Below are 23,533 nucleotides of genomic sequence, written 5' to 3'. Positions count from 1 at the left end.
GAACAACTCGGAATGAGGGCCCCAGTCTGCCCCCACTACTGCCCCTGCTCCTCACTACTACTCTCTGCCTGCCCCCTGCTCTCCACCACACTACTACTCTCAGCCTGTCCCCTGCTCTCCCCCACACTACTACTTTCAGCCTCCCCCCCTCTCTCCACCACACTACTACTCTCAGCCTGTCCCCTGCTCTCCCCCACTACTACTTTCAGCCTGTCCCCTGCTCTCCCCCACTACTACTCTCAGCCTCCCCCCTCTGTCCACCACACTACTACTCTCAGCCTGTCCCCTGCTCTCCACTCCACCACATTACTACTTTCAGCCTGTCCCCTGCTCTCCCCCACTACTACTTTCAGCCTGTCCCCTGCTCTCCCCCACTACTACTCTCAGCCTATCCCCTGCTCTCCCCCACTGCTACTCTCAGCCTGCCCCCTGCCCTCCCCCACTACTATTCTCAGCCTGTCCCCTGCTCTCCACCACTACTACTCTCAGCCTGCCCCCTGCCCTCCCTCACTACTACTCTCAGCCTGCCCCCTGATCTCCACCACACTACTACTCTCAGCCTGTCCCCTGCTGTCCCCCTCTACTACTCTCAGCCTGCCCCCTGCCCTCCCCCACTACTACTCTCAGCCTGCCCCCTGATCTCCACCACACTACTACTCTCAGCCTGTCCCCTGCTGTCCCCCTCTACTACTCTCAGCCTGTCCCCTGCTTTCCACCACACTACTACTCTCAGCCTGTCCACTGCTCTCCCTCACTACTACTCTCAGCCTGCCTCCTGCTCTCCACCACACTACTACTCTCAGCCTGCCCCCTGCTCTCCACCACGCTACTACTCTCAGCCTGCCCCCTGCTCTCCACCACGCTACTACTCTCAGCCTGTCCCCTGCTCTCCCCCTCTACCACTCTCAGCCTGCCTCCTGCTCTCCACAACACTACTACTCTCAGCCTGCCCCCTGCTCTCCACCACGCTACTACTCTCAGCCTGTCCCCTGCTCTCCACCACACTACTACTCTCAGCCTGTCCCCTGCTCTCCCCCACTACTACTCTCAGCCTATCCCCTGCTCTCCCCCACTGCTACTCTCAGACTGCCCCCTGCTCTCCCCCACTACTATTCTCAGCCTGTCCCCTGCTCTCCACCACTACTACTCTCAGCCTGCCCCCTGCTCTCCACCACACTACTACTCTCAGCCTGTCCACTGCTCTCCCCCAGTACTACTCTCAGCCTGTCCCCTGCTCTCCCCCACTACCACTCTCAGCCTGCCTCCTGCTCTCCCCCACTACCACTTTCAGCCTGTCCACTGCTCTCCCCCACTACCACTCTCAGCCTGTCCACTGCTCTCCCCCACTACTAAATAGTCTGAAGTGATCGCAAGCACTGAGTAGGTCTGGAGCTGTTCAGAAACTGCACAATCTTTTTTAGTAGCAGTGCTGCGATCCTTTCGTTCGCACTTCTACTAAGCTGAAATACACTCCCAGAGTGCGGCGGCTTAGCGTTTGCACGGCTGCTAAAAGCAACTAGCAAGCGAACAACTCGGAATGAGGGCCCCAGTCTGCCCCCACTACTGCCCCTGCTCCTCACTACTACTCTCTGCCTGCCCCCTGCTCTCCACCACACTACTACTCTCAGCCTGTCCCCTGCTCTCCCCCACACTACTACTTTCAGCCCCCCCCCCTCTCTCCACCACACTACTACTCTCAGCCTGTCCCCTGCTCTCCCCCACTACTACTTTCAGCCTGTCCCCTGCTCTCCCCCACTACTACTCTCAGCCTCCCCCCTCTGTCCACCACACTACTACTCTCAGCCTGTCCCCTGCTCTCCACTCCACCACATTACTACTTTCAGCCTGTCCCCTGCTCTCCCCCACTACTACTTTCAGCCTGTCCCCTGCTCTCCCCCACTACTACTCTCAGCCTATCCCCTGCTCTCCCCCACTGCTACTCTCAGCCTGCCCCCTGCCCTCCCCCACTACTATTCTCAGCCTGTCCCCTGCTCTCCACCACTACTACTCTCAGCCTGCCCCCTGCCCTCCCCCACTACTACTCTCAGCCTGCCCCCTGATCTCCACCACACTACTACTCTCAGCCTGTCCCCTGCTGTCCCCCTCTACTACTCTCAGCCTGCCCCCTGCCCTCCCCCACTACTACTCTCAGCCTGCCCCCTGATCTCCACCACACTACTACTCTCAGCCTGTCCCCTGCTGTCCCCCTCTACTACTCTCAGCCTGTCCCCTGCTCTCCACCACACTACTGCTCTCAGCCTGTCCACTGCTCTCCCTCACTACTACTCTCAGCCTGCCTCCTGCTCTCCACCACACTACTACTCTCAGCCTGCCCCCTGCTCTCCACCACGCTACTACTCTCAGCCTGCCCCCTGCTCTCCACCACGCTACTACTCTCAGCCTGTCCCCTGCTCTCCCCCACTACCACTCTCAGCCTGCCTCCTGCTCTCCACCACACTACTACTCTCAGCCTGCCCCCTGCTCTCCACCACGCTACTACTCTCAGCCTGTCCCCTGCCCTCCACCACACTACTACTCTCAGCCTGTCCCCTGCTCTCCCCCACTACTACTTTCAGCCTGTCCCCTGCTCTCCCCCACTACTACTCTCAGCCTCCCCCCTCTCTCCACCACACTACTACTCTCAGCCTGTCCCCTGCTCTCCACTCCACCACATTACTACTTTCAGCCTGTCCCCTGCTCTCCCCCACTACTACTTTTAGCCTGTCCCCTGCTCTCCCCCACTACTACTCTCAGCCTATCCCCTGCTCTACCCCACTGCTACTCTCAGACTGTCCCCCTGCTCTCCCCCACTACTATTCTCAGCCTGTCCCCTGCCCTCCACCACTACTACTCTCAGCCTGCTCCCTGCTCTCCACCACACTACTACTCTCAGCCTGTCCACTGCTCTCCCCCACTACTACTCTCAGCCTGTCCCCTGCTCTCCCCCACTACCACTCTCAGCCTGCCTCCTGCTCTCCCCCACTACCACTCTCAGCCTGTCCCCTGCTCTCCCCCACTACTAAATAGTCTGAAGTGATCGCAAGCACTGAGTAGGTCTGGAGCTGTTCAGAAACTGCACAATCTTTTTTAGTAGCAGTGCTGCGATCTTTTCGTTCGCACTTCTACTAAGCTAAAATACACTCCCAGAGGGCGGCGGCTTAGCGTTTGCACGGCTGCTAAAAGCAACTAGCAAGTGAACAACTCGGAATGAGGGCCCCAGTCTGCCCCCACTGCTGCCCCTGCTCCTCACTACTACTCTCTGCCTGCCCCCTGCTCTCCACCACACTACTACTCTCAGCCTGTCCCCTACTCTCCCCCACACTACTAATCTCAGCCTCCCCCCCTCTCTCCACCACACTACTACTCTCAGCCTGTCCCCTGCTCTCCCCCACTACTACTTTCATCCTGTCCCCTGCTCTCCCCCACTACTACTCTCAGCCTCCCCCCTCTGTCCACCACACTACTACTCTCAGCCTGTCCCCTGCTCTCCACTCCACCACATTACTACTTTCAGCCTGTCCCCTGCTCTCCCCCACTACTACTTTCAGCCTGTCCCCTGCTCTCCCCCACTACTACTCTCAGCCTATCCCCTGCTCTCCCCCACTGCTACTCTCAGACTGCCCCCTGCTCTCCCCCACTACTATTCTCAGCCTGTCCCCTGCTCTCCACCACTACTACTCTCAGCCTGCCCCCTGCCCTCCCCCACTACTACTCTCAGTCTGCCCCCTGATCTCCACCACACTACTACTCTCAGCCTGTCCCCTGCTGTCCCCCTCTACTACTCTCAGCCTATCCCCTGCTCTCCACCACACTACTACTCTCAGCCTGTCCACTGCTCTCCCCAACTACTACTCTCAGCCTGCCTCCTGCTCTCCACCACACTACTACTACTCAGCCTGCCCCCTGCTCTCCACCACGCTACTACTCTCAGCCTGCCCCCTGCTCTCCACCACGCTACTACTCTCAGCCTGTCCCCTGCTCTCCCCCACTACCACTCTCAGCCTGCCTCCTGCTCTCCACCACACTACTACTCTCAGCCTGCCCCCTGCTCTCCACCACGCTACTACTCTCAGCCTGTCCCCTGCTCTCCACCACACTACTACTCTCAGCCTGTCCACTGCTCTCCCCCACTACTACTCTCAGCCTGCCTCCTGCTCTCCACCACACTACTACTACTCAGCCTGCCCCCTGCTCTCCATCACGCTACTACTCTCAGCCTGCCCCCTGCTCTCCACCACGCTACTACTCTCAGCCTGCCCCCTGCTCTCCACCACACTACTACTCTCAGCCTGTCCCCTGCTCTCCTCCACTACTACTTTCAGCCTGTCCCCTGCTCTCCCCCACTACTACTTTCAGCCTCCCCCCTCTCTCCACCACACTACTACTCTCAGCCTGTCCCCTGCTCTCCACTCCACCACATTACTACTTTCAGCCTGTCCCCTGCTCTCCCCCACTACTACTTTCAACCTGTCCCCTGCTCTCCCCCACTACTACTCTCAGCCTATCCCCTGCTCTCCCCCACTGCTACTCTCAGACTGTCCCCCTGCTCTCCCCCACTACTATTCTCAGCCTGTCCCCTGCTCTCCACCACACTACTACTCTCAGCCTGTCCCCTGCTCTCCCCCACTACTACTCTCAGCCTGCCTCCTGCTCTCCCCCACTACCACTCTTAGCCTGTCCACTGCTCTCCCCCACTACTACTCTCAGCCTGTCCCCTGCTCTCCCCCACTACCACTCTCAGCCTGCCTCCTGCTCTCCACCACACTACTACTCTCAGCCTGCCCCCTGCTCTCCACCACGCTACTACTCTCAGCCTGTCCCCTGCTCTCCCCCACTACTACTTTCAGCCTGACCCTTGCTCTCCACCACACTACTACTCTCAGCCTGTCCCCTGCTCTCCACCACACTACTACTCCTATCCTACACCCTGCTCTGCACTTTTACTACTTCCATCCTGCCCCTGCTTCCCACTATTTCTCCCACCTCGCCCCCAGAAGTGGTGGAGTGTATGGAGCTTGTGCTCCATGCTTCACAGTACAGTACCCATCCTAAAACCCCTGCTTCTGGAACATACCCGTAATCTACCCTACCCCCTGTTCTCCTGAACATACAGTACCCCACCCCCCGGCCAGCAGGTACATACACTACCCACCTTACCACCTCCTCTCCACCCTACCCACTGGACCCCTAGACAAAGTACGGCCATGAGCAGTGGCAGTAGCGGTCATTGGCTTGGCAGCAGTAGAACTCTTTAACAGGACTCGACAGACTTTATGACTGCAGTGCCTCACCAGCTATAGACCTCACCGCACGCCACTGGTTGCACGGTACTGCTGGTTCACTCGCGCAAGGCAACCGTCGGTGCATTGCTTATTGAGGCTACATGTATGAGGACACATCTGTATGTGAGACAGGTGTGTCCAAATAGCAATCTAAATTGCAGTGTAAAAATAAAGCTGTGCAGTATTTGCGGGCTACGTTCAAAAGTAGCAAGTATTCACTTTGCATGCAGACAAGTATCAAAACCCTTATTTTGCAACATGGTTTGTCCAGGTGCTCAGTTACTAGCTTCTGATTTTGAAACTGCTTCAGAAATCAGAATAAAAGATTAATATGTGATTTTACCGAAAACATTTTTTAATAATGCCTACATAATACATATGTTTCTCCTTCCAGGAGATTTGAAGAATTGTATGGTATTTGGTGGATATACACTAAGGGGTCAATCCTATTATCTGCGAAGGGTACAATATGCCGTTGCCACGTCGTTTAAATGGCAACGGCACCCGATCTTGCACCATTCGCGGGCTGGTTTCTGCCCGAACTCCCACAAAAGTGCTTGGATCCCTAGGGGGCAGCAAGCACTTTTGTTGGAATTCGGGCCGCCATAAAGTGTGTCCACTTCCGCAATGATTTGCACCCATGGTGATATCACGGCTAATAGGATCAACACCATAATATACAGGGACAAGCCTACTAAGTAATATATTGCATATACAGTATGTTCTGCTATCCTATCAACGAGGATTGCTGTTTTAGATAGTAATAAGTTTGTAATTGTGTTCTTTGCTCCCACAGGGCTGCTGTCTTCCGCCTGCAGGCTCTACACAGACGACTAAGCACTGAGCTGGTCAATGAGGAAGAGGTGCAGTCAAAGATCGCTGCAATGCTGAAAGATAATGAGTGAGTTCGGCCACCCTTGCACCACTGATCTTGTCACAGTTTAGGTTGAGTGGTATAAAATGCAATTATTTCTTATATACATCGATACATGGCCAAAAGTATGGTAACAACCAAACCTCACACCTATTTGTGCTTTTTGAACATCCCATTTTTAATCAGTGGCTATTAACATGGAGTTGACTCCCCTTTGCTGCTATAACAGCCTCCAAACTTCAGGCACCATGGCTGCAGGGATCTGCAATCATTCTACTACAACAGCATTACTGAGAACAGACACCAGTGTTGGCCGATAATACCTAGCCTACAGGTATTTTCATTAATCACAAAGATATTTGATGGGGTTTCGATCTGAATGTGCAGTCAAACTTTGCAAATTGACCTCGCTTAGTGCACAGGGCCATCATCATGCTGATACAGGAAAGCACAAAGGGGCAGATGTATTAACCTGGATGTCAGAGTCGGTTTAGTTTGTGTCCCCGGAGGGGGCGCTAGTGGGTCAGTGGAGGTAGGTGGAATGAAGTGAGGAGGCAGTATTGTGTTTCTGCGCATGTGCACAATGTAGATTTATTAATAACAGAAAGTCCAGATAATAATGCAGCAGAAAGTAAAACAAACGAATGCAATGGAAATGACAATGGTAACGGCAATGGTAATGGCAATGATATAATATGGTTTGAAACTGAAAGTCTATGGCAGAGTTTGTAATGCAGAAATGGAACCAGAGTAATTAAAACGTGGAGCCAGCAGAGGTGGAATAATGGTAGCAAACCTGGTAGCAATGCAGGAGACTGGATGGTAATGTTCACTGTGCTGTTGGAAGTGCACAATCAGCATGCAGGCTGAATCACAGGTGAGATGACGGAATGCACCTGGAGAGAGAGTCTCTACTGCTGTAGGCTGGAGCACACTGCAGGTGTAGAAGGTGTGAAGCCAGAAAGGTATTGCTGGTGCTGGTACTTGTAGTTCCACGGAAGTAACAGGTACTGAAGAATATCCAGGAACACAGAGGATCAGGAGAATATCCAGGAACACGGAGGAACAGGAGAACAGGTCCAGACACACGGGTCGCAGGAGTGACACAAAGTTCAGGACAACCTCTGACTCACCCTGCAGCTCCTGATATACCCCCTGACCGGCAGGTATTGGCTGGAGTGAGACAAGGAGGTGCGGCCAAGCTCCGGATTGGCTGCCGCAGTTACACTGGGGAAAACTGTCATGGCGGCGCCCATGACGCGGCCCGGCTGGGACGCGGCGCGCCCACACGCCCGTTGACTCCAGGGGCGCTCCCAGGCCTGAGATGGTATCCACGAGCAGGGTGACAGGTGACAGCAACATGCAGTGACCCCGGACGGAGTCCGCTCCGGCGGACAGACATAACAGCGGTAAGTCGATTCCTGACAGTACCCCCTCCCTTATGGGTGGGCACCGAACACCCACGTGGCTTGGAAGGATGAGACCTGTGGAAAACACGGACCAACCTGGGAGCGTGGACATCAGCAGAGTTCACCCAACTCCTCTCCTCAGGACCATAGCCGGCCCAGTCGATGAGATATTGCAGACGACCATACCGGTGACGGGAGTCCAGGATCTTCTCTATCTCGAACTCTATGCCCCGCTGAGTTGGAATGCTGGGGCCAGCTGGAAGAGCTCTTTGGAAGCGATTTAGGACTAATGGTCTGAGGAGAGAGACATGGAAAGCATTAGGAATACGCAATGAAGAGGGTAACTTGAGCTTGTAAGCCACAGGATTTAGAACTCTTTCGATGGAGAAAGGACCAATGAAGCGTGGTGCAAACTTCATCGAAGGCACTTTAAGACGAAGATTCCGGGTTGACAGCCAGACTTTATCCCCAGGTTTCAAGCTGGGAACTGCACGTCTCTTGCGGTCGGCAAAGAATTTGTACCGAGCAGAAGCCTTTTTGAGTGAAGTATGAATCTTCCTCCAGATTGTTGAGAACTGACTGAGGACAGTAGTGGCAGCAGGAACATCGATGCTAGGAAGGTCTTGAAAATCAGGAACTCGTGGATGCTGCCCATAAACAGCGAAGAACGGAGTAGTTTCAGTAGCTGTGTGGTAGCGGAAATTGTGAGCGAATTCAGCCCACGGGAGCAAATCTACCCAGTCATTTTGGGAAGATGATATGTACAGTCTCAGGAAGGTTTCCAACTCCTGGTTTACCCTCTCTGTCTGCCCATTCGTCTGAGGATGATACGCTGACGAGAACTTGAGATGGACCTGCATGGCAGAACAGAGAGCTCTCCAAAACCTTGCCACAAACTGAACTCCACGGTCAGATATTATTTCAGTGGGTAGTCCATGTAAACGGAAAATCTCCCGTAGGAAGATTTGAGCCAGTTTTGGAGCGGAAGGAAGTCCTTGGAGTGGAACAAAATGAGCCATTTTGGTAAATCTGTCGACCACTACCCAGATGGTATTGAATCCTTGGGAGGAGGGAAGGTCAGAGATGAAATCCATAGACAGATGTGACCAAGGACGGCTGGGAATGGATAATGGCTGTAACTGACCTGCTGGAGACTGACGAGGAGTTTTGTGCTGCACACACTTAGGGCAAGACGCCACAAAGTCTTTGATGTCGACTTTCATCTTCGGCCACCAGTATGTTTCAGAGAGAAATTTAAAAGTCTTTAGGACACCAGGATGCCCAGTAAATTTAGACTGATGAGCCCAAGACAACAACTTAGAACGGAGTTCAGGAGCAACAAAAGTCTTACCAGGAGGCGGAGCTGGAGAAACTTGTGAAGAAGCAAAGGCAACAGGATCCAGGATGGAGCGTGGTACTGGATCGGATATCTCGTCCTCAGATTCCATGGATCGAGACAAGGCATCTGCTTTGGTATTCTGAGAACCTGGGCGGAAATGGAGCTTGAAATTAAAACGGGAGAATAACATAGCCCATCGGGACTGGCGAGGATTAAGGCACTGAGCTGCCTTCAAGTAGAGCAGGTTTTTATGATCCGTATAGATATTAAATGGAAACTTCGCCCCTTCCAGGAGATACCTCCATTCCTCAAGGGCCAGTTTAATCGCCAGAAGCTCTTGATCTCCGATGGAATAATTAACTTCTGCAGGAAGAAATTTACGGGAAAAGAATCCACAGGGATGAATCTTCCCGTCAGCTCCCATCTGAGAGAGAACAGCTCCCACTCCTACTGTGGAAGCATCCACCTCCAACTCGAATGGCTTATTAATATCGGGCTGTAACAAAACTGGAGCGGTAACAAAAGCCATCTTGATTTTTTGAAACGCAGCCAGGGCATCTTCTGACCAGTTGGAATGATCTGCCCCTTTCCGAGTTAAGCTAGTAATAGGAGCAATGAGAGTTGAAAAGCCTCGGATGAATTTCCTATAATAATTGGCAAAGCCCAGGAATCGTTGAATGGACTTGAGAGTGTTCGGAATGGACCAATTGGCAATAGCTTCCAATTTTGCCGGGTCCATCTGGAGATCCGATCCAGAAATTATATACCCCAGGAAGGGTATGGAGGTAACCTCAAAGGTACACTTAGATAATTTGCCGTAAAGACAATTCTCACGAAGACGTCGGAGGACTTCACGGACTTGGAGACGATGAGAAGGGAGGTCTTGAGAGAAGATGAGGATATCGTCCAGGTAAACAACGAGATACTTGTACAGAACGTCACGGAAAATTTCATTAACAAAGTGTTGAAACACTGCTGGAGCATTGCTCAACCCGAATGGCATTACCAGGTACTCGTAATGGCCATCCCGAGTATTGAAAGCTGTCTTCCATTCGTCACCGCTGCGGATTCTGATGAGATTATAGGCACCGCGGAGATCTAACTTGGTGAAGATGCGGGCTCCTTTGACTCTATCAAATAACGCGGTAATAAGAGGTAACGGGTAGCTGTTCTTAACGGTAATATCATTAAGTCCCCGGTAGTCAATACATGGACGTAGTCCTCCATCTTTCTTTTTAACAAAAAAGAAACCTGCCCCAGCAGGTGATGATGAGGGACGGATGAATCCTTTCTGTAGGTTTTCTTTGATGTATTCGCTCATCGCTTCGGTTTCAGGAACAGATAACGGGTAGGTGCGCCCCCTAGGTGGTTTTTTGCCAGGAATGAGGTCGATGGGGCAATCCCACTCTCTATGGGGCGGCAGGACATCAGCGGCCTTCTCGCTGAAGACGTCAGCGAAATCTTGATAGGCCATAGGAAGAGTAGACTGGGTCTTGATTTCAGAAGTCTTGACAGGAACAACTTGGGCTAAACAGGACTGACGGCAATGTGAACCCCAAACAGTTAGTTGTAAGGTAGCCCAGTCAATCTGTGGGTTATGTAGCTGGAGCCAGGGCATACCTAACACAATCTCCTGAGTTGCCTGAGGAATAACTAGAAATTTTATTAACTCAGAATGCAGGAACCCAACCCCCAGTATCACTGGCCGGGTTTGTTGAGTGATATACCCCTTAGAAATACGACTACCATCAACTGCCGTGATGTAGACTGGATATGGAAGTTCATAGACCGGCAGATGAAACTTGTCTACCGCAGCTTGAGTGATGAAATTCCCCGCTGCACCACAGTCTACCAACGCAGTTGCAGATTGGAGTCCAGCCGCCGTCTCTAAGGTCACAGGAAGAATGAAATCTTGGGTTGAAGGAGCTTGCTTGAAAGATCCCAACTTGACTCCTCCCCTACAAGTCAGGATCTGGCGTTTCCCGAACGCACTGGACAAGAATTTATTTGGTGACCTACTGCCGCACAATAAAGACACAGTCTCTCACGAAGTCTCCTTGACCGCTCCTCAGAGGTTAAGCGGGACCTATTAATTTGCATAGGCTCGTCAGAAGGTGGAGGCTGAAACTGTACAGGAGGTACCATTCTTGGTTTGCGACACTCAGCACGAGCACGCTCACTATTGCGTTCGCGGATGCGAGAGTCCAACTTGATACATAGGGAGATTAATTCTGGTAATTGCACAGGGATATCACGGGTTGCCAGTTCATCTTTTATCCTCTCCGAGAGTCCATGCCAGAAGGCTGCTACCAAGGCTTGGTTATTCCACTGGATCTCTGCGGCTAGCGTCTGGAACTGGATGACGTATTGGCCCATACTGCGAGTCCCTTGACGGAGCTGGAGAAGATCTGCGGAGGCTGATGTTGCACGACCCGGTTCATCGAAGATGCGTCTGAAGATGGAAACAAACTCAGCATAGTTGTTCATCAACGGGTCGGCACGTTCCCATAGAGGAGACACCCAGCTCAGGGCTGATCCAGAGAGCAGTGAAATGATATAAGCAACCTTTGATCTTGGCGTGGGAAAATTATGAGGTAAAAGTTCAAACTGGACTTCACACTGGTTGAGGAACCCACGGCATAACTTCGGACTGCCATCATACCTGCTAGGCACAGGCAGGTGCAAACGAGATACAGGAGCAGATGCAGCCGGAGAAGAAGAACCCCCTACACTTGCATGTGCAGAGGTAACAGGAACTGGAGGTGCAGGCGCACTTAGCAGAGATTGTTGTAACGTATCAATCCGGGAGGACATCCCTTGCAGAAACTGGAATATCTGCTGCTGCACAGCCTCTTGTCCATCCAAACGGGAGACCAGGTTTTGTAAGGCCCCTGACCCCACACTCTGACCACCGTCCGAGTCCATCGGTCCTGAACTTACTGTCAGAGTCGGTTTAGTTTGTGTCCCCGGAGGGGGCGCTAGTGGGTCAGTGGAGGTAGGTGGAATGAAGTGAGGAGGCAGTATTGGGTTTCTGCGCATGTGCACAATGTAGATTTATTAATAACAGAAAGTCCAGATAATAATGCAGCAGAAAGTAAAACAAACGAATGCAATGGAAATGACAATGGTAACGGCAATGGTAATGGCAATGATATAATATGGTTTGAAACTGAAAGTCTATGGCAGAGTTTGTAATGCAGAAATGGAACCAGAGTAATTAAAACGTGGAGCCAGCAGAGGTGGAATAATGGTAGCAAACCTGGTAGCAATGCAGGAGACTGGATGGTAATGTTCACTGTGCTGTTGGAAGTGCACAATCAGCATGCAGGCTGAATCACAGGTGAGATGACGGAATGCACCTGGAGAGAGAGTCTCTACTGCTGTAGGCTGGAGCACACTGCAGGTGTAGAAGGTGTGAAGCCAGAAAGGTATTGCTGGTGCTGGTACTTGTAGTTCCACGGAAGTAACAGGTACTGAAGAATATCCAGGAACACGGAGGATCAGGAGAATATCCAGGAACACGGAGGAACAGGAGAACAGGTCCAGACACACGGGTCGCAGGAGTGACACAAAGTTCAGGACAACCTCTGACTCACCCTGCAGCTCCTGATATACCCCCTGACCGGCAGGTATTGGCTGGAGTGAGACAAGGAGGTGCGGCCAAGCTCCGGATTGGCTGCCGCAGTTACACTGGGGAAAACTGTCATGGCGGCGCCCATGACGCGGCCCGGCTGGGACGCGGCGCGCCCACACGCCCGTTGACTCCAGGGGCGCTCCCAGGCCTGAGATGGTATCCACGAGCAGGGTGACAGGTGACAGCAACATGCAGTGACCCCGGACGGAGTCCGCTCCGGCGGACAGACATAACAGCGGTAAGTCGATTCCTGACACTGGAGAAGGCATAAGGAAGTGATAAACCATTGATATGTGCAAGGTGATAAAGGCACCAGCCAATCAGATCGTATCTGTTAATTTACATATTGGAGCTGATTGGCTGGTGCCTTTATGACCTTGCACATATCACTGGTTTATCACTTCCTTATGCCTTCTCCAGGTTAATACATCTGCCCCAAAGTTGGAAGCACACAATTCCATACCTCCCAACTCTCCAGGAGGGACACAGTGCTCTGCTTCTGGACTTTTCTCTTCATTTATGATTGCCGGCACCTGTTTTGAACAGGTTAATGGATAACAAAGGTGTTTCACCACAGGTGAGGGCAATCATACTGTATATTAAGAGGAAAATCCTGGAGACTGTCCTGTTGGGAGTTATGCAATTCTGTAGTATGTTATTGTATGCTGGAACGTTAAGATTTCCCCTCGCTAGAGCTGGGTGATGAGGTTGTAGTCCTGATACACTGATGTCTAACGCAAAATGCTGTCTCTGCTCCAATGCTGCCCAGAGAAAACACGAGATTTGTACTGGATTGCTTTAAACTGTTACATTTTGGGACAAAGCAAGCAAAAAAATTGTTGCAATAAGGTTTTAGTTTACATGCCCCTTTGCCTATCAACTTTTCCATTATGTGCCCCCCTGCTCACCAGCTCTTCTCTCCTACACAGCAGCTATTCCCTCACATACTCACATACTGCCTCCCAGCCCTTTCTCCAGATGCTCCTCTGCTGGATGTGGTATATTTAATGTCAACATGGGAATGTTGACATGATCATAATGATGACATGCTCTCATTGTCGACATTGACCACGCTGGCATTCATGTCGACACTGCTGAAATATCAGCATGATTAGAATGTTGACAAAATGTCTCTTGTGGCCTAGTGGTGCCTTAACTCGTATAGCAGGTCCTGTGGCTCCAGCGATGTTTTCCGGGTCCGACAGTCAACTGATGAGAACTTCCAGTGGTATCACTACCCCTAATCGTTTCGCTAGTTCCTAACCATCCCCCTAGTCCCGTAATTTAACCCTCCCCTTCCATTACCCATCCCTAACTATCACCCTAGTGCCTAATCCAAACCCTTCCCTACTGTAACCTAACTCTCACCCTAGTGCCTAACCCTAATCCTCCCCTACCATAACCTAACCATAACCTAACCCTCCCTTTGAATTATTTAACCTTTCCCTCCCTTTCTGTAACCTAACCCTCACCCTAGTGCTTAATCCTAATCCTCCCCTCCTGTAACCTAAAACTTTCCCTAGTGCGTAACCCTAACCCTCCTCTCCTGTAACCTAACCCTCACCCTAGTGCCTAATTCTAACCCTTCCCTACCATAACCTAACCCTAGTGCCTAACCCCAATCCTTTCCTACCGTAACCTAACCCTTACCCTAGTGCCTAACCCTAATCCTCCCCTACCATAACTTAACCTTTACCATAGTGCCTAACCCTAATCCACCCCTACCGTAACCTAACCCTTACCCTAGTGCCTAACCCTAATCCTCCCCTACTGTAACATAACCCTTACCCTAGTGCCTAATTCTAACCCTTCCCTACCATAACCTAACCCTAGTGCCTAACCCCAATCCTTTCCTACCGTAACCTAACCCTTACCCTAGTGCCTAACCCTATTCCAACCCTACCGTAACCTAATCCTTACCCTAGTGCCTAACCCTAATCCACCCCTACAGTAACCTAACCCTTACCCTAGTGCCTAACCCTAATCCTCCCCTACTGTAACATAGCCCTTACCCTAGTGCCTAATTCTAACCCTTCCCTACCATAACCTAACCCTAGTGCCTAACCCCAATCCTTTCCTACCTTAACCTAACCCTTACCCTATTCTAACCCTTACCCTAGTGCCTAACCCCAATCCTTCCCTACCGTAACCTAACCCTTACCCTAGTGCCTAACCCTATTTCAACCCTACCGTAACCTAACCCTTACCCTAGTGCCTAACCCTATTCCAACCCTACCGTAATTTAACCCGCACCCTAGTGCCTAACCCTAATCCTCCCCAACCATAACCTAACCCTTACCCTAGTGCCTAACCCTAATCCTCCCCTACTGTAACCTAACCCTTACCCTAGTGCCTAACCCTATTCCAACCCTACCGTAACTTAACCCTTACCCTAGTGCCTAACCATAATCCTCCCGTACCGTAACCTAAACCTTACCCTAGTGCCTAACCCTAATTCTCTCCTACCATAACCTAACCCTTACCCTAGTGCCTAACCCTCCCCTTAAGTTAACTAACCTGATCCTCACCCTTTCTGTAAACTAACCCTCACCCTAGTGCATAACCCTAACCTCCGATAACCTATCACCCTAGTGCCTAAGCCTTCCCTCCCCTCCCGTACCCTAACCATCCCCGTAGTGCCTAAATGTAACCCTCTCCTCCTGCATCCTAGCCCTAACCACCGCTGCCAGTTCGTGTGGAATGTCGACATTTAGCAGGTCAACATTTTGAATAAGTCAACATCATAACTTTCGACATTGTGATGTCCACATTCTGATTCTCGATATCCCCTCTGCTAACCATATTTTCTCTCCCATGCCCCTTGCCCTCCAGCTTTTCCCTCAGATACTCCAGTTTACCAGTTTCTATTTCACACAATTTCTGCGAACAGTTTTGCTATTACAAATCACTCTGCACGTCGGCTTTTCTCTTATATGAACCTCTGAAAATGAACTTTTGCATTACATGCCCACCTGCTTTTATGTAACATGACCCTCTACCCACCAGCGATGCCCCACTGCTCACCAACTTTTCTCTGAAGTCCCGCTAGAAAACCACTTTTCTCATACGTCCTAGAGGATGCTGGGGTCCACTTCAGTACCATGGGGTATAGACGGTTCCGCAGGAACCATGGGCACTTTAAGACTTTTTCAGAGTGTGAACTGGCTCCTCCCTCTATGCCCCTCCTCCAGACCTCAGTTTAGAAAATGTGCCCAGGCAGACTGCTCGCATTCTAGTGGAGCTCTACCGAGTTCTACTAAAAGACTTTGTTAGGTTTTTTATTTTACAGGGAGACTGCTGGCAACAGTCTCCCTGCTTCGTGGGACTTAGGGGGAAGAAGTAGGAACCAACTTCCTAAATAGCTTCATGGCTCTGCTTCTGCTGACAGGACACCATTAGCTCCTGAAGGGTACTGAACACTAGCTGCGACTATGCGTTCACTCCCACAGCACACCGTCACCCCCCTAACAGAGCCAGAAGTCAGAAGACTGGTGAGTAGTGTTACCGGAGATCTGCAAGAGGGACCTCCGGTCATCGTGACGGCTTAAGGTACCGCGCAGCGGGCGGGAAAGTTGCGCGAACATGCTTATCCATAACACAGTGCACAGCAGGGTGCAGGGCGCGGGGGGGCGCCCTGGGCAGCATGAAACCTACTCTGACTGGCAAAAGGTAGCATATGATGCTGTGGCATAGTCCTACACCCCCGCCAGTATAAATAATTTGTGATGATTTCTGAGGGGAAACGCGCAATTATAGGGGGCGGAGCTTCTTCCTCAGGCAGCCAGAACACTGCTCAGCGCCATCTTCTCCAAGCTGCTGCAGGGGAAGAAACGCTGATCCTCCTCTCCACTTCCGAATGAAGTATCAGGGTGTAAAAAAGGGGAGGGGGGGGGGGGAGTGTAAATTTGGTGCTCAATCATATAATTTGGCATTATAAAGCGCAAAAGGTCCCTGTGTACAATTTACATGTCACAGGGATTTTTTCATTGGCGCTGAGTTGTGAGCTGTCAATTCCATTTCTGTGTCCTTCTGACGAATTTTACTGTGGGTCTGTCCCCTATAAGCCCCGGAGTGTCTGTGGTGTGATTGTGCACGTGTGTGACATGTCTGAGGCAGGGAGCTCTTCGCCTGAGGGAGCCATTTTAGGGACACAGAGTTGTAATGTGGTGTGCTGCCGGCACACCATGAGCCTGAATGGGAGAAAGAATTACGTGATAGTGTGAATCATTTCAGTAAGAGATTGGATAAATCTGAGTCTCATGCAGAAAACTGGAGAAAATCTGTGGAAGATGTGATTTTTCATAGTTCTGCTCTTTCATCCGCAGGGGACCCCTCTGGTTCACAAAAAAGGTAATTTGCACAAGTAGTACAAACTGATACCGACACGGACTCTGATTCCTGTGTCGACACTAGTGATTCCAGGGGAATAGATCCAAAATTAGCAAAAAACATTCAATACATGGTTATTGCTATAAAGGAGGTGTTAGAAGTTACGGAGCTCCCTCCTTTACCACAGGAGAAGGCTTACTTTAATAAAGAAAAGAAAATTAATGTAACTTTCCTTCCATCTCATGAGCTAAAGAGTCTCTTTGAGGGAGTCTGGACTAATCCTGAAAAGAAATTTCAGATTCCAAAACGAATTCAGGCGGCTTACCCTTTCCCTGCAGAAGACAGGAAAAGGTGGGAGTCACCCCCCATTCTAGACAGTGCCCTGTCACGGTTAACAAAAAGGTGATTTTCCCGGCGCCGGGAACGGCTTCACTGAAGGAGCTGGCAGACCGCAAGTTAGAGACTACGTTGAAATCTATCTACTGTATGTGGCCAATGGGACACTACTCAGGCTTACCATTGCCTGTGCGTGGGTGAATAGTGCTATTGAAAAGTGGTCAGAAAACTTGTCATCAGACATTGACACGATAGATAAAGACGAGATACTCCTAAGATGCCTTAGTTTCTGCGGCTACCGCAGGTAAATCGACATTTTTGCCTACTGCTCCTGTGCCGGCTAAAAAGACACATCACTCTCAGATGCAGTCCTTTCGGCCCAATAAGTACAAAAAGGGCAAAGGGTAAAAAGTCCACAGGATCACAGGAGCAGAAATCAACCTCTGCTTCTGCCAAATCTTCAGCATGATGCTGGGGCTCCCTTGGGGGCACGTCTGAAGCTCTTCAGTCAGATTTGGGTTCAATCTGGCCTGGATCCGTGGGTTTTGCAAATTGTGTCCCACGAGAACAAGCTGGAGTTTCAAAACATTCCCCCATGCCGATTTTTCAAATCGGCCTTGCCAGTTTCTATCCCAGACAGGGAAGTGATATCAGCAGTAATACAAAAATTGTGTCAGGATCAAGTGATTGTCCTGGATCCATTGTCACAACAAGGAGGAGGGTTTTATTCAAGCCTTTTCATAGTTCCGAAGCCGGACGACTCAGTCAGACAGATTCTAAACCTGAAAACACTGAATCACTACCTGCAAAGGTTCAAGTTCAAGATGGAATCTCTGAGGGCAGTAATTTCCAGTCTGGAGGAAAGGGACTTCATGGTCTCGGTGGACATAAAGGATGCCTACTTACATGTCCCTATCTACCCTCCACATCAAGCTTATCTGAGATTTGCAATGCAGGATTGTCATTACCAATTTCAGACGTTGCCGTTCGGACTCTCCACGGCGCCGAGGGTGTTCACCAAGGTGATGGCGGAGATGATGGTCCTCCTTCGAAAGCAAGGAGTCAATATAATTCCTTACCTGGACGATCTCCTGATAAAAGCGAGGTCCAGGGAAAGGTTGGTGCAGAGTATTGCACTCTCCTTGACAGTACTTCAACAACACGGTTGGATCATAAATTTTCCACGGTCACAGTTGGAACTGACGACAAGATTTGTCCTTTCTGGGGATGATACTGGACACAGACGTAGAGAGGGAATTTCTTCCAGTAGAAAAGGCTCTGGAAATCCAGAGAATGGTCAAACAAATTCTGAAACCAACAAGGGTGTCGATTCATCAATGCATTCGGTTGTTGGGGAAGATGGTAGCGGCCTACGAGGCCATACAGTTTGGCCGATTCCATGCCAGAGTATTCCAGTGGGACCTATTGGACAAGTGGTCCGGATCCCATCTACACATGCATCAGAGGATAATCCTGTCAGCCAAAGCCAGAATTTCGCTCCTGTGGTGGCTACACAGTTCTCACCTACTAGAGGGACGCAGGTTCGGGATTCAGGATTGGGTCTTAGTAACCACGGATGCAAGTCTCCGAGGCTGGGGTGCAGTCACACAGGGGGAAAGCTTCCAAGGAAGATGGTCAAGTCAAGAGACTTGTCTTCACATAACGTTCTGGAGTTGAGAGCCATTTACAACGGCCTTCTACAAGCGGTGCATCTTCTTCAAGATCAACCCATGCAGATCCAGTCAGACATTGTAACAGCAGTAGCGTACATAAACCATCAGGGCGGAACGAAAAGCAGAGCGGCTATGGCAGAGGTGTCAAAGATCCTCCTCTGGGCGGAAAGACATGCAAGAGCTCTGTCGGCAATTTTCATTCCGGGAGTGGACAACTGGGAAGCAGACTTCCTCAGCAGACACGATCTCCATCCAGAAGAGTGGGGTTTCCACCAACAAGTCTTCGCAGAGGTGACAGGTCTTTGGGGAGTTCCTCAAGTAGACATGATGGCATTTCGTCTCAACAAGAAGCTTCGGAGATATTGTTCCAGGTCGAGAGACCCTCAAGCAATAGCAGTGGATGCACTAGTGACCTAGTGGGTATTTCGGTCGGTGTAGGTCTTCCCTCCACTTCCTTTGATACCAAAAGTTCTCAAAATTATAAGAAGAACAGGGGTTCGAGCGATCCTCATTGTCCCAGACTGGCCAAGTAGGGCTTGGTATCCAGATCTTCAGGGGTTGCTCTTAGAAGATCCTCAGCCTCTTCCTGTCCGCGAGGACCTGCTGCAGCAGGGGCCGTGCATGTATCAAGACTTACCGTGGCTGCGTTTGACGGCGTGGCTGTTGAGTGCCGGATCCTAGCCCGAAAGGGTATTCCCAAAGAAGTCATTCCCACTCTTATTCAGGCCAGGAAGGGAGTAACGTCTAAACATTACCACCGTATTTGGAGAAAATATGTGTTTTGGTGTGAAACTAAGAAGGCTCCAACGGAAGAGTTTCAGTTAGGACGTTTTCTCCATTTTCTTCAGGCAGGTGTGGATGCTGGCCTACGATTGGGTTCAATCAAGGTTCAGATTTCGGCTTTGTCCGTCTTCTTTCAGAAACAATTGGCCTCCCTTCCAGTAGTTCAGACGTTCGTGAAAGGGGTTCTGCACATCCAACCTCCTTTTGTGCCTCCTGCGGCACCGTGGGATCTTAACGTGGTGTTGCAGTTCCTTCAATCAGATTGGTTTGAACCTCTCCAGGAGGTAGAATTGAAGTTTCTCACTTGGAAAGCGGTAATGCTGTTGGCCTTGGCATCCGCAAGGAGGGTGTCTGAGTTAGGGGACTTGTCTCACAAGAGCCCTTACTTAATCTTCCATGAGGATAGGGCTGAGCTAAGGACCCATCAGCAATTTCTTCCAAAAGTGGTTCCTTCCATATAAACCAACCTATTGTGGTGCCAGTGGCTACTGACACCTTCGCTGGTTCGAAGTCTCTAGATGTGGTCAGAGCTTTGAGAATTTATGTCGCAAGAACAGCTAGGATACGGAAAACAGAGGCACTGTTTGTCCTATATGCTCCCAACAAGATTGGGTGTCCTGCTTCTAAGCAGACGATTGCGCGTTGGATCAGAGGTACGATTCAGCACGCTCATTCCACGGCAGGATTGCCGGTGCCGGATTCTGTGAATGCCCATTCTACAAGAAAGGTGGGCTCATCCTGGGCAGCTGCCCGGGGGGTCTCGGCATTACAGCTTTGCCGAGCTGCTACTTGGTCAGGGACAAACACGTTTGCTAAGTTTTACAAGTTTGACACCTTGGCCGTTGATGACCTGAAATTTGGTCAATCGGTACTGCAGGAACATCCGCACTCTCCCGCCCATACTGGAGCTTTGGTATAACCCCATGGTACTGAAGTGGACCCCAGCATCCTCTAGGACGTATGAGAAAACAGGATTTTAATACCTACCGGTAAATCCTTTCCTCCTAGTCCGTAGAGGATGCTGGGCACCCAGCCCAGTGTGTACTTTACCTGCAGTTGTTAATTTGTTAAAATTGTTTCAGCACATTTGCTGTAATATTTATGCTCGTTGGCATGTGTTTTATTGAATGCCATGTTGTGCGGCATGGTCGAAGTGTGAGCTGGTATGAATCTCACCATTAACTTAAAAGTAAATCCTTTTCTCGAATTGTCCGTCTCCCTGGGCACAGTTCCTATACTGAGGTCTGGAGGAGGGGCATAGATGGAGGAGCCAGTTCACACTCTGAAAAAGTCTTAAAGTGCCCATGGCTCCTGCGGAACCGTCTATACCCCATGGTACTGAAGTGGACCCCAACATCCTCTATGGACTAGGAGAAAAGGATTTACCGTTAGGTATTAAAATCCTGTTTTCCCTTACTGGATTCTCTGCCCATGAGCTTTTCTTTCACATGCCCCCTGCTGGACAGTTTTACTCTTGCATGCCTCCATGTCACCTGCTTTTTTATCACTTGCTCCTCTGCCAACCAGCTTTTCTTTACATGTCCATATGTGCACTATTTTTTTTTTCTCATGGTTTTCTACCCAGTATTCCTCCCGCATGCCACCACCTCCCTACTGGCTTTTCTCTAATACGCCCACATACTCTATGCCATTCTGTCCACTAGCTTAAATTTCTTACATGCCCCCCCTTCCCACTTGCTTCTTTCTCACATACACATCTGCCAACAGTAAGCCCCTTATCTTCTATATAATAGCCCAGATCTGTGACTCTGTGCCTGTATGTATAATGCCTGGCGTGGCTAGAAGCTCTCATTGGGTCAGCAGCAGGTCTATCACACCCAGTTCACAGCTGATTGGGCTAGAAACACCCTCCCACACAGGTTACATCCAATGGGAGGCTCTGCCCTTTGGCTGCTGTGTGTTCCCAGAGCAGGATTAACAATGGGGCTGATGGAGCTGCAGCTCCAGGTCCACACCCCAACATAGGCCCACTGCATCTGCAGCAACATACCCTCCAACAATTTACACATAAAAATCAGTACAAATTCGAAAAGGGGGCATGGCCACGGGTAAAGGGATGTGGCCATGCCCGTTTTCCTATACTTTCAATGGAAGTTTGGAGAACCAGAAATCGGTACAGACCAGAAAAAAAAAAGTACTGTACCTGCCAAAAAGGTACAGGTGGAGGGTATGCCACTGCATCTGCAGCAAGTCTCTGCGCTGTAGATAGGGGGAAAAAATATTTTTACTGCAGTGTCCTATGTCCTGCTGCTAGTCCGCCTGCCCCCTCCGGCATCAACAATCCCCGCTCCCTAGCCGCGGCGCAAGTGGAACAAAAGCTGCTGCGGCCACCGGCATAGATGTGTATGAAAGCGGCGCAGTGGAAGAATTTCATAGCCCTCCTGCTCCGCATACTCTCTGAGCCACGGAGCCCTATCTGCGCATGATGTCACAGAAGTGCCTTCCCGACACAGCCACGCCCAGATCCCCAGAGGCCCTAACTCCACAACACAGCACCTGGGCTGGTGGCCTGGAAGCCCCAAGATGGCTAATGTAACGGATAGAGTGGGTGATATCGCGGAGGGTAATGTCTGGACGCTGAATCAATGTGAAAGGTGACAGTGCTGTGCAGTGCAGTGGGTGTGCGGTGTGCAGTGTCACTGACACTGCACAGCACTCTCACCTTTTACATTGATTCAGCCAGTCAGTCAGTTCTGCCAGCCAGTCACTATTGTTAGCGCCGGTGTCCCAACACGCTGCATTACAGGGAAGCAGACGCACTAAATAAACTACAGCTCCCAGCAGCCTTTAGCGCCGAAGCATTCCGGCGCTAAGGGTTGCTGGGAGCTGTAGTTTATTGAGTGCATCTTCTTCCCTGTAATGCGGCGCGCTGGGACACTGGCGCTAACAATAGTGTCTGGCTGCTTTGCTGCTGTGCGAGTCTCCGGGAGAGCCACTGCCAAAAGGAGGACAGCAGCTTGGCTGCTTCCAGGAGAAGCAGGAGAAGCATTACCCGCCCCTCCCACACTTGCAGTACCTCCGGCCCCTATCCACGGCACCCCCCACCCCCACCCGCAGAACCCCCGCATCTGCCCCTCCCTTACCCACGGCACCACCGCACCCGCCCCTAACCCTACCCGCGCCACCCCCGCCCCTCCCCTTGGAACCCCATCCACATCTCCCCCGCATCCCGCCACTCCCCCAACCACAGCACCTGCTAGGTGATTAATCAGGCCCTGCGTGCACTGTTCACGCCGTTGCAAGGGGCTACGACCCCTTAACCATCACACGCCCTTTGGCCGTGCAATATTTAACCACTCACACAATTATGGTTGGAGGTAATACTATAATAAAAATATTGCACGTCACAAGGGCGTGCAAGGGTTAAGGGGGGGCGTAGCCCCTTATGACTGTGTGAAGAGCGCCCGTAGGGCGTGTTTAATCACCTAGTTGTACATGATTTTCCTTCATCGCTTAGAGCTGCACAGGAACATTTGCAGCAGCCACTTGCGCTGTGCCCAATGTCACTGCTACAGTATATGACATTGCTATTGAGAGTGGCAGAGCAGCAGCAAGTAGTACCCCTGGAGCTTTGTCAGTGCAACCACGAGGCCTGCAACCTTCCATTAACCCTCCAGAAGCTGGCCCTGAGCATGATTCTTGTTCTGCATTCTGGCACTGCATGGTACTGGGCAGGGCCGGTGCAAGGTATCTCTGCACCCTAGGCAAAGTTTCAGCCCAGCGCCCCCTAATCTGCAACCCCCCCACACACACACACCTCCCGGTGGTATCATTATATATAAACAGAGAAAAGGGATGGCACTCAAGGACTTTTAAAATGAAAAGATATATTGTAATATGTATGAATGTTAGG

At 51.0% G+C, this 23,533-nt stretch overlaps 1 protein-coding gene across 1 annotated transcript in view; it reads left to right on the top strand.

Annotated features, from left to right (window-relative positions):
* Nucleotides 1-23,533, top strand: part of CFAP74 (cilia and flagella associated protein 74) — a 741,155-nt gene that overhangs the window by 106,865 nt on the left and 610,757 nt on the right. Inside the window, exon 6 of the mRNA XM_063943052.1 lies at nucleotides 6,079-6,183. Coding sequence (XP_063799122.1) covers nucleotides 6,079-6,183 — 105 coding nt within the window. The remainder of the gene's footprint in view (nucleotides 1-6,078; nucleotides 6,184-23,533) is intronic.

This window comes from Pseudophryne corroboree, chromosome 10 (assembly GCF_028390025.1).
Source record: "Pseudophryne corroboree isolate aPseCor3 chromosome 10, aPseCor3.hap2, whole genome shotgun sequence".
Lineage (NCBI taxonomy): Eukaryota > Metazoa > Chordata > Amphibia > Anura > Myobatrachidae > Pseudophryne > Pseudophryne corroboree.
Note: the sequence above shows the minus strand (reverse complement) of the source record. Positions and strands in the feature narration are given on the sequence as shown.